The sequence below is a fragment of the Brassica napus genome, unplaced genomic scaffold (assembly GCF_020379485.1).
Source record: "Brassica napus cultivar Da-Ae unplaced genomic scaffold, Da-Ae ScsIHWf_1175;HRSCAF=1682, whole genome shotgun sequence".
Lineage (NCBI taxonomy): Eukaryota > Viridiplantae > Streptophyta > Magnoliopsida > Brassicales > Brassicaceae > Brassica > Brassica napus.
In genome coordinates, this window is record NW_026014597.1 from 18,617 (window position 1) to 29,989 (window position 11,373).

Below are 11,373 nucleotides of genomic sequence, written 5' to 3' on the forward strand. Positions count from 1 at the left end.
TGTTGTTCATGAAAGATGGTGTGACTTTCGCTCACGTGACAACCATGGATGAAACTAATGGGTCAGAACCTAATGGGCCTTGATGGATTAGCATCAGCCCACTTTGTGATTGCGCTGCAAGAGCAGAAACAAATAATAAATTTAGTTGGAACAAACAATCAATCAAGCCGAGACCAAAGTTGGTGGTGTAATCCGATCCTAGTCTTCTTGTGTTCGATTTCATCTCTTCCTGTGAATTTCAGGTAGGTTCGTTCGTGTGAATTCGTTGTCTTCTTAGCTTGTTAGGGTTCTGCTCTTGTTGTTACCTTGAGAACGCTGGTTCTTAGTTTCCTCTCAGCTTGTGTCAATCCAAGGATTTGCCATTGATTTGTGCCCACTTCTCCTATTGCCACTGAAAGTAGCTAGCTTCTTGTATTGAATTGTCAGTTTACTCTGTCTTTTCGGCTAAAACGGAATACTTTTAAAGCTTTTTCCCCCTTTCAGAGATATGTCTTCAAGGGAGAGGCTAGGTTCATCTAAGCATTATAGCCGAGGCATGTCAACTAGTGGTTCATCATCATCCCGGCACCACGAGACCATCTCTTCCGCTTCTGACCACCGGGTTTCCCATTCCGACGTTCTTGAAAACAAGATTGCAGCTCGAGCTGCTGAGATTGACCGTCTCTCTAGTGACAACCGCAAACTTGCTGCTAGCTACGTAGCTCTCAAGGAAGACCTATCCCTTGCTGACCGCGAAGTCCAGGGACTGAGAGCTCACATCGTCAAGACAGAGACAGACGGCGAGATTCAGATCCGAGGTGCACTCGAGAAGATTGCGAAACTTGAGGGTATTGTCAACAACAGGGATAACATCAGGAGGGAGCTGCAATCAGCTCACATTGAGGCTCATACATTAGCCAGAGAACGCGAGGAGCTAGCTGCACAGGTGAAGGCGGCAGTAAAGGAGTTGAAGAAGGTTTGCCTCGAGTCAGAGGGTCTAGAGTCTTCAGTTCAAGAGCTTGAGCGGTTGAAAGAAGAGCACCAGAGATTAAGGTAAAACGAAACGTCTTTTACTTGTCATCATCATCAGTTGGTCTAATCATTTTGGTTTCAATGGAACAGGGAAGAGTTTGATGCAGAGAAGAGCGGTAACGTAGAGAAACTTGAGCAATTGAAAGAGATGGAGAGTAACATAATCGGAGCAGTCAAAGCTATTGAGAAGCTGCGAAGTGAGATCGCAACCGCAAGGAGTAGAGCTTGAGACTCAAAAGAGGGTCTTTCTATTTAGCAAAAGAAACAAAACTGTGTTCCTAATTTTCGCAATATATATAACATGAGTTTATCTTTTTCACATCAACAGTCTCATAGAAAGGTCAAGCAACTAGATCGACTTCATCGCGTTGAGGGTAAACCACATCGAGCCTCATCAGTCATCATACTCTTGTACTGTTCAGGCACTGGTGCACCACCTCGCACACACAACTCCACAACCGCAGGAGCTTTCCCATAAAACCTCTGCAAGCTATTGTCAAGAGCAGAAGCATCTGGATCCCGAACATGCCACACATAGTTTGGACCGACCACATCATCAATAGAAGCTTCCTGCCACGCGTGCATTCCATCTTGTGGCTTTACACAACCTCACTTTGTGTCCCTTTGGACCCACCTGATCCACGCTTTGTATCTCTCCATCAGCTTCCTGAACCCTGAAACCATTTCAAACCATCGTTGAGATTCCTTCAAGCTCTTCTTCTCTTCGTCACGACAATCATCTTCTTGTAAAACTGTAGCCGTCGTAGGAAAATCATTGACGTCCTTCAATGCTGTTCACAGGTTTGGATCTTCTCTTCGATGGGAACTTCTCAATCTCAACCTACTCCTGCTTGTATGCATAACTCAAGAAGCGCAGAGATTTTAGGGACGGTAAACCTCTCGACGTAGTGGACAACTCTAGGTTTGACAGCACGGTCATAAAGGTGAACAAGACCCCACAAGATCTCATGACCTTCTTTGCCAATGTGAACCTCAAAGCAGAACCTGAGAACAAAAGAACCTTCATTGAACACTAACGTCTGTGATCATTTAAAGAAAACACATTACTATAACATAAACATGAAAAATCATAAACAAAGCACACATAGTTTCACAGGGTTATTGAGAAAGTAGTCCCCATATGATTCCACACTCTAAAAAGCTAATACGCATTGTATCTGCTCGGAGATGATACAGAAGAGTGAAGTAACCTGCAGCGATGAACCTCTGAATATGGTGATGAATGATTGTAGAGAGGCCGGAGAGTAACGAGGCGCGGCAACGGTGAACTCTGTGAGCCACGTGGACGAGTTCCGGCACGAGTAAGCCGTTATCCGGCGGATCTTCCAGAACTCGACAGGGCTGTGATTTCCTCTCCTCCTTGGCGCGCCGAATCAGCTCCTTCATCGGAAACTGTGAGATTTGCACAACCAGCTTTCTTCTCTGCATTTTTTTCCCAATAGAAGAAGAAGGGGTTTAAACCTTAAACCCTGAAGCTGTTTATGGTTTTATGCTAGGAGGACCCAATAGCCTAGCCTTTTAAAAAAGAGAAAGAGCCCATTATGAAGACAGAATCTATATATATGAAGCTGAAGAAGACATCTGCATATAAGCTTATGACTAGTTCTTGTGCTGAATTGTGATGCCCAGATCTTTGTTGATAAATATGTCATAGGTTGTTGGTAACCGGAAGAATGTGGTCAGATTCTGTGGAGACAGGCCAGAGATTCTGTTTTATGAAGCTGGTCGGTCTGTGATGGCCTAACCGCTAATATCATCAACATGGGATAAACCTAGCATTAAACTGCTGGGTAAACGGGCTTATTCATTTCCGCACTATGAAGCCAGAAAAAATACATACTCAAACAATATTAATGTGCCAAAACATTCCTAAACTAAATAAGAGTTTGAATTGCATATCTAAACTCATAATAAATAGGTAAAACATGCCGATAGCCGGTTATATGATGATTTAGACTATTTTTTTAAATTTTTTTGTAGTTTAGTCCCTATAATTCTATTTTTTGTTAATATGCCTTAAATAACTTAAATAATCAAATTTATCATAATTATAATTTTAATTTGAAAAGTACAATTTTATTTTTTTTTACCAGATTTTAATTAAATTTAAATAATAAATTTAATTATTTATTTAGATAGTTATCATATACAATATATTAATTAATTTTTTTTTTGATGACCCTGGTATCCGGAGCCTCGTTAGGATCCGACTAGCGCCAATGACCGTCCACCTGAGCTTAGCCGGGGAGCCCGCCGAGGCATCCAGGAGGGCTGGTGATCACCCCATTTAAATCCCACCAGTGACCACACGTTAGCAGGCTTATCCGTATTGGGTCCGAAGGTCCCTCAAGATAATCACCTCCCAGCGGCGTTCGAACCCATGACTTCCCAGGTTGAGTTTAACCACTGGACCACTAACACCCAATTAATTTAGTTATCAAAAGTATGTTATATACCTTATTAAAACATGAGAATTAATTATAAATAATCTTACTCATATGTAATATTTAGAAGAAATACCACTCAATTTATATTTATATTAAAAAAAATTTACAAATATAATCATTCAAATTTTAATCAACATAACTAAAAATACTCTTTAGAAATTTGATTTTACAGTAGAGATCTTTAATAATATTACCCTTACTTAATAAAAAGAAAAGAATGGCTAGTTAACCAAAAATAGTTTCGAACGCAGCATCTCAAGAAAACAAATATCGCACAAAACCACTAGACCATATTACATTATTTTTATTTTGCTACAAAACTAGTATGTAATATTAATAATACACAAAAAGTTTACAAAACTATTTCCCAATTAATTCTCGTATAATTACCAAATAATTGATTCGGCACTAGGTTAGGGTCAAGCGCATACATTATGCCTAGTGTAATTAACATTGGTTTTGATAACTACAAACAAAAATTACAAATTTTTAATTTTATTTATATTATATATATCACGCAAGCACATAATAAGATTTGCAACTAAAATAACCTAAGAAAATATAAAAAATATTTTATAAAATTTAAGAACTAGTGAGATTAAATCAGGCTTTAAATTATGATACTGTTTTTATGTTGTTTTCTATTTATTTAAATTTTTTGTATCAAATATTTTAATATGAAATAATAATAAAATAATATATTTATATTATTAAATCTATTTTATTTGATAAAAAAATATTTCTATTTTATATATCACCATATATTAAAATTTATTTCCAATTTTGAAATTATAAATAAGACCAATTTGATGATTTTAATTATTTGTGGTACTTTACAAACAAATAAAATGGCAAAAACTAAAAGATAATAATTTAAAAAAATAAATCAATATATTTTAAAATGGACTGACACGTGTCAGTTACGAAGCATGTTTTAGCTATTTATTATGAGTTTAGGTATGCAATTCAAATTCCTATTTAGTTTAGGAATGTTTTAATACGTTAATATTGTTTGGGTATGTATTTTCTCTGGTTTTATAGTGCGTGCATGAATAAGTCGTTCTTCACCGTCTCTCACTCACTTCTCTACAGTTTTTGACCGCTCAATGTCTCTTAAAAAAGAGTTGCATTGTGTTTCAATACATACAATCATGTTAAAACAAAAAGATTATGAAAATTTATATTATATCCAAAAAGGAAGCATTCATTAAAATCTCCAAAAAAGTTGCAACATGAAATGGCCACAAACAGCCAGCAAAGAAGTTGAATGTAATCCAAGGCTTGTTACATACTACATTGATAGCAAGAAGACAAAAATCCTTGAATAACCCCAAACAAAAACAAAAAAAAAGTAAAGAGAAACTCTTGAAGATTTCTCAGGGGATATTGATAATACAACAAAAACTGGTGAAGCAACCTGTGAAGGTTTGAGGTCAACAAAGTTTAATGATCTCTCCAAAAATATATCTTCACCGCAAAAACAGTTTTGTCAGGGTAAATTTAACACCCCCGATTTACAGAACTCTAGGGTGTGCTGATGATATGATTATAATAATATAAAACTTTTGTTATATCTTTAGCTCTTCATTTTTCCTTAACTTTCTTTTACCTCTCTGCTTGGTTTTTTTGCTCATTGGTTAGTTCTCCTTCAAGAAAGGATCGGTTCCATTAGGAGGTTCTTCTCTGTTTTCTGAAACGGAAGCGATGCTAAAGCCGTTGTGGTTATCAATGCTACTGCTTCGTGGCTTTCCTGGTCTTGATCGTATGTTGGTTCCCATTGGAAATGGTTCCTGCAAATAATAACAACAAAGGTGACAAATATGAAACAAATCAATCTCTTATTGAGTAACTGAGCATCACCACATCTTTGAACTTATGAGATCTCACTAAGAACCCATTTCAATATGTGCAACCAAAGGGAGAGCGAAATTGAGTAACTACTACGAAATGAAAACCTAACAAGATGATGTTATCTGATGTGTTACTAACATTCACCTGATCACCAGCATTTGGACCATCGGTGTGGAAAAGAATAGGCCGGCAACGTTTGTCTTCGTTCATTAAGCTTGAGTTCTGGAAATGGGCAATAAGTGCTACTTTTCCTTGGATTCGAGCATATGTCAGAGTTGCCACCTTCTCGCTGTTAAACTTTTCCCACTTTTTTCCATTAAAAGCCTGCAAGTGTTTTTAAAACTTTTAACCAATGCTCTTCAAGAGAAAAAGCCAAAAAAATATATAAAAGGCAGACTGTACCTTATAAAATGGTACAATCTTTTCAGGTTCAATAAGGTTGATGAAAGCGTATCCCACATTGCATTTGTTCTGAAACGAGAAGGTAAAATTAGGTTAGTGAAAAAACACTGATACTGCAAATACCAAAGCCCATTTTCTGCATAAGACTATTATATAAAAGGTTAGGACGGACGCCTGCTTGCCTTGAAGTCAATTGGCAAATAAAGGAAATCATACGTTCCTTTACAATGCTCGTCAATGGCGGAGAGAAGCATCTTAGAAGTATACCTAAACCATAGCAGCATTTAAAAGAGTTCAGAATTGAAAAGGAATACAGCAAACAACCTACGAAGCTAACAAAAGATATGTGTAACAAGGAATGAAGGAGAGACACTGAATCCACTTACTTATTTGGAATGTTTTTAAGCATCAGTGTTGTCCTGACATCATCCCCACGTAATATACGGTCAACATCAAGCTCAAACAGTTTCTTGTCAGCATGACTAGAGCTAGACTCGCTTCTACGGTGTGAGAGATTCCTGTATCGTTCATTAGGCGAGTCAAACGAACCCGCCATTGAAACCATTGGGTTCCTCCCGGGGAAGAGATGAGACAACTGTTGGGGAGATCGCAGTACAGCATTTTGGGAATTTATATCCATGCGATTCCCAGCAACATGGGAAAAGGACTTATGAGAACCAATTTCCATTGGATGTGAGGGTGAAGAGCCAGGAAACCCCATGCTACCATGAGAACCTATGTGGAAGCCAGGCGATTCTAGAGATTCAGCTACATAGGCTTGTCTTCTATCCCAGAAAGGCGAGTTTAATACCGGCGCAGATCCAATGTGGTGGTGCACAGGGGAAGATGCCATATTCACCATAACAGGAGGTGCTCTAGAGAATACGGTAACAGGTGGGCGCTGACTAGTAATGCTGTTGAGGTGAGACGGCGAGCTAGGCCACATCATGCCACCTGAAGGATTTTGTTGCTGAGTATTAGAATTGCTCCATAAATTAAGGTTAGGGCGGCGGGAGTTTTGGTTCATGGGAGACCCTATGCCTACAGTCAAAAGACCACAACAACTAAAAGTGAGAAAAAAAAAACAATATTATGTATGACAGTAGAAGAAATACTTCCCACAATCTTCCAAAATTAAAATTTTAATAGCACTCAGTAATTGTGCAATTCTGTTGACATACACAACGAATGTTTCAGCCACTTTCAAATTCAATTTCAAACCCAGCACAGTGATCTGTCTATATGACTGCAATTAAGAACATAATACTAATAATATTTTCCCAGGATGACAAGTTTTACACCAAGAATGCTTTAAAAAAAAGTTGTCTACAGAAACAGTACCTAGAATTTTCATCGCTGTAGCACATTTCAGATTCCACTAAAATTGTAAGGACCATCCTAATAGTGTGCTACGGCAGACATTCTTCTTAAACTCACAATTGTCAACTACATATCATCATTATTCTTCGACAAATTTATCAAAACAGTAGCAATTTAGAGATAAAGAGCTTACCCCCTCCGTTAAAGCCATCCACTCCACGAACATTATGTATCATAAAGGCATCATTTGCTTTCGAGCCATCACTAACGACTTCAGAAAATGCTGTCGAGGACTTATATGGACTACCATTTGTAAAGTTGTCGAGGTACTCTGAAAAAGAATGAGGATGAAGGTTTGGCATGCTTTGGATCCCCATATTTGAATTGTCGAGAGGGTGGACATGCTCCTGAATTCCGGGCTTGCTGGCTGAGATGACGTTTGCCAAAGGTGGAAATCCAATAGGAATGCTGAGACTCCTATGACGTTCAATGAAGGAGTTCACAGGTGATCCAACAGAACTATGACTAATCCCCATAGGTCCACCATCAATGGAGGTTGAAGGAATTATTCCTGGGAAATGTCTCCCTGACACAGGGATATTTAACGGCAGTGGTTTGAGTATCAAGATGACAAATCATTCAATAAAAAAAAGAATTACAAATGCTGAATGCAAAAGCATACCCATGTGCCCAGATGATGTATTAGTAAAAGACATTTTAGGTAGAAACCCTTCAGCATCATGTGCAACAAACTGTGACATGTACCTGAAATAAAGAAAAAAGAATGGGTGAACCCCATACATCTACACAACTGGCATCCTCGTAAATACTTAACAGCAAAGCACATGTTCAAATCATTTTGATTTAGGATTTTGTATTCATTCACAGCCCACAAAGGAATATAAACCAGGGAGAAAAAAACAACCAGTCACCCACCTTTGACTCTCTGGATAGGTTAACGCAAGTTTAAGCTGCTTCCCAGCAACCTCGAGTCCATTCAGGCCACCAAGAGCAGCCTCTGCCACTCGGATGTCAAAGAATTCTAAGTATATCTGTGGGTTATCGTGCATGGTTCTACGAATCTGCAAACCACAGAAACATCATTAGAATCTACCTCAGAAGAGTAGCTAAACGGAGAATCTCAATATATCAACCTCTTTGATTTCTCCATACGATTTGACCATTCGATTGAGTTCTTCATTTGAAATAGACGAATCAATATTAGTAATCAACAGGGCTCCTTTACTGGCGTCTTTTCCTGAAGGAATTTCCTGGTACCAAGAAAATTATAAGATAGATACAAATCAACATAAGTCACAAGTACTGTCCACATAGCAAAGACAATATCTTTCATAAGAACAGGGAATCATACCTTGGGGATAGAATAACGAATATCAAGTTTCGTTCCTCTTAACAGCTTATTGTGGAGCGCTCTCGCCGCATTTTGAGCAGCCCTTATATCATAGTAGGATACCATGATAAAACCACGATTATTGCAAGCTGTATGAAGAGCCTGGATGTCTCCAAATTGCTGAACAAGTAAAAGTATTCTCAGTACGAAGTAATCAATTCCAGATTATATAAACAATCTGTGGGGGGGAAACGCTGCTGGAATAAGGTACCTCAAAAAGGACCTTCAGCTCATAGTCTTCGACATTGCTACTGATATTTCCGGCCAAAATTGTTCTGGATGGAATTTCCACTCGATGATGTTCGCCAACAGAATTATTGCGGCCTCTCTCTCCGTTTCTGGGGCCCATAGGAGGAAAAACATCTCCATCTAGCTCCATGCCACCAACACTGCTGAAAAGGTCAAAATCATCTAGATCATCTCCATTGGCACGAGATTTACGCCCAACGTCACCCATCACTTCTGCAAAGAGGTCATCCTCATCTGGCAGAAGATTTCCAATAGTTTGCGCCTCAATTTCTTCTAAAGATTCAGAGGGTTCTTCCTCACGGTGGGTAACAACTGTGTTCGCAGACATAGGAGATAGCATATTACTTCTCTGTAACCGTACTGCAAAAACCAAGAATTTGGAGACGCATTCAAGTAGTTAAAGTACAGTAAGTTAAAGGAGAAAGAAACAAACTTTCACGATCGTCTATGATGTACTAAATTAACAAACGGCGTTTCTTTACCGTAGAGGATTAAACAAAATCAACATAATAAGTAACAATTCATAAAAGTGAACCAGAAGCTTACGTTTTCTACTAAATGTATCAGACAGTGAGCTGGAAAATAAACTACTTTCCCACTGGCTACCATTTGTGGTGTTTCTTGCGCTAGGGCTAACAGAGGGGTGCACCTCAGACAAGCTAGATTCTGGCTTCAGCTGGTGACTTTCAGGTGTCCAGGAACTCTTTGGCAGATTTGAAAATCTTTCACGACCACCTTGGTTTTCAGGCATCAGGTCTGTTTTCAGAAACCCAAATTGCCTCTGCCAAACAAAAGAACAAGTATACTTGAGAAACAAAAAGAAAACAGTTTTAAACATCATAGAAAATAGTGGCAGATAATGTGACAAAGATGGTGCTACAGAGTTAAAACCCCATGAAACAATTAAGAAAAAAAAAAAAAAAGTTACCTCTGAACTAATACGAGTATCTTCACGAAAGTGGGAAGGTGTTGATACACCTCTCTGTTCCATTATATCAGACGGCATCATGCAGATGACAGCAAAATTTGGAATAATAAAACAAAATCTCTTTTGTAGCTTTTTAGTCTTTTTCAACGGACCATATCACTTCCCCTGAAAGATGAACAACCAGTTTTAGATTCAAAGCCATTAAGTCTCCAAAAGAAACAAAATCCACTTTTCATTGCAAAGAAGGATCTTGCCAGAAAAGGGCCCAATTGTTCACGTATCAGCTAGTAGATCAAGCAAAATAACTCAAAGGAACACAAAAAAAAAGAAAAAAAAAACATAAGAATTCAATTAGAACTAAGCAAAATCCAAGTATGAAACAAAGTCAGCAACTTTACGCACTCTGAGAAGAAGTTCAATACGAGAAAAATCATCTTAAACCTCTCTCCTTTTAAAGCGGAGTAGAAACACCTGGAAGACAAAGATTAGGTATTTCAAAAAGCCATAAGAGACTACTACAATTTCGCCTAATTCATGATCCTTGTTCAGCTCATTATATGCAAACAGGGAACCAACTCCTACCTAATTCACAAACTTGGGCACCGAGTTTAACTTAATTTAAGAAAATAAACCTAAATTACTCACCAGCAAAGAAAAAATAAATACAAAGAGCTTACCTAATTACAAACAAACACAATTACGCTTCCTCCCAAACATATTTTCCACTAAATTAAATTAAATTAAAAAAAAAAAAGAACCTTGTGAAGAATGGATCTCGTGAAATTCATTACCTTCAAAAAATATAAGCGATGTTCGACACAGAAGAAAGAGAGAGAGAGAGAGAGAATAATTCGCCTTCTCTTTTATCTTCCTCCTTTCCTTTTTGTTTCCTTCTATCCAATCACATCCATCGCAGAATATTTAATTCACACAGATCAATTAAAATAATCAAAAAAAAAAGTGAATCGGTGTTTCTAATTTTTTTTCTTTTTTTTCGAATTTCCTCTCCTCTCACGACGCGTTGTTTCCAACGAATAATCTATGCGACCGGCGGTAATTATAATAGTTCCGGCGAGACTCTTCCCGTCGACGTGCGGTTCCGGTAGTCTCTCCTAGAGAGAGAAATGGAGAGGAGAGAAAGAGTTTTTTTTTTTTTTGTTTTTTTCGGTTAGTTGGTTTAGACTAAAAAAAGAATGAGAGGAAAAAAACAAAATAGAGTTGAGGAGAACACTCTGCTGTGTTGGATGTATCGTGGATCTAGTGGTTTGGTACGATATTAAATCTGGACCGTAGGATTATAATTAAAACTGAAAAAAAAATTACGGTCTCGCACGAGAGTCTCGACGGCAGTGAGCAGTCGACGAGCGCGGTTTTATAACTTACGAGCAGAGCAGCCTATTGAACATGTGGACTATTTGATTTTTTTGCTTTTCAAAGTGTGATTTGTTTTTAATATACAAACTATTTATTATAATGTTCAAATGAAGTTAGGAAATCACACTTTACTATTATACTAGGGGTTTGCCGGTTTTCTAATATTATTTAGTCATTTTGATACATAACTTAACTATATGGTTTGGTTGTTAACACGGAGTTTATGTTGTTTTATAAATTTAGAAAAAAAAATTCATGGTATCTTAGAAAAAAGTTATAAACTTTTATCGAAGACATGAAGATATATATTAATTTGATTATCCTTTCAGCATAATTGATGTTAAGATGATTGCAAAGAA

General features: G+C 37.7%; 2 protein-coding genes and 1 pseudogene across 5 annotated transcripts; 1 reads left to right on the forward strand and 2 right to left on the reverse strand.

Annotated features, from left to right (window-relative positions):
* Positions 1–42: 42 nt before the first annotated feature.
* On the forward strand, positions 43–1,330 carry LOC125596304 (protein FLX-like 4). 2 transcript variants are annotated; one of them, XM_048771490.1, is made up of 3 exons: positions 43–242; positions 484–1,032; positions 1,102–1,330. In XM_048771490.1, exons 1-3 carry the CDS (start codon positions 49–51, stop codon positions 1,238–1,240), a joined length of 882 nt encoding a protein of 293 aa, XP_048627447.1. In that variant the 5' UTR covers positions 43–48; the 3' UTR covers positions 1,241–1,330. The 2 variants fall into 2 exon arrangements, with proteins under 2 accessions (XP_048627447.1, XP_048627448.1); XM_048771491.1 differs by having other exon boundaries at positions 135–242; positions 467–1,032.
* LOC106421851 lies at positions 1,241–4,104 on the reverse strand (annotated as a pseudogene).
* A 543-nt stretch (positions 4,105–4,647) lies between these two features.
* Positions 4,648–10,819, reverse strand: LOC125596302 (protein MEI2-like 1). Of its 3 annotated transcripts, XM_048771485.1 has the most exons (15): positions 10,432–10,819; positions 10,043–10,111; positions 9,641–9,805; positions 9,259–9,493; positions 8,675–9,072; positions 8,425–8,583; positions 8,207–8,323; positions 7,989–8,134; positions 7,735–7,817; positions 7,246–7,638; positions 6,119–6,773; positions 5,915–5,999; positions 5,733–5,801; positions 5,475–5,654; positions 4,648–5,269 (listed from the first exon to the last, which is right to left on the reverse strand). In XM_048771485.1, the coding sequence occupies exons 3-15, from the start codon at positions 9,719–9,721 to the stop codon at positions 5,117–5,119; spliced, it is 2,754 nt and encodes a 917-aa protein (XP_048627442.1). In that variant the 5' UTR covers positions 9,722–9,805; positions 10,043–10,111; positions 10,432–10,819; the 3' UTR covers positions 4,648–5,116. The 3 variants fall into 3 exon arrangements, with proteins under 3 accessions (XP_048627442.1, XP_048627443.1, XP_048627441.1); XM_048771486.1 differs by lacking the exon at positions 10,043–10,111 and having other exon boundaries at positions 6,119–6,686; XM_048771484.1 differs by lacking the exon at positions 10,043–10,111.
* Between the last annotated feature and the right edge of the window lie 554 nt (positions 10,820–11,373).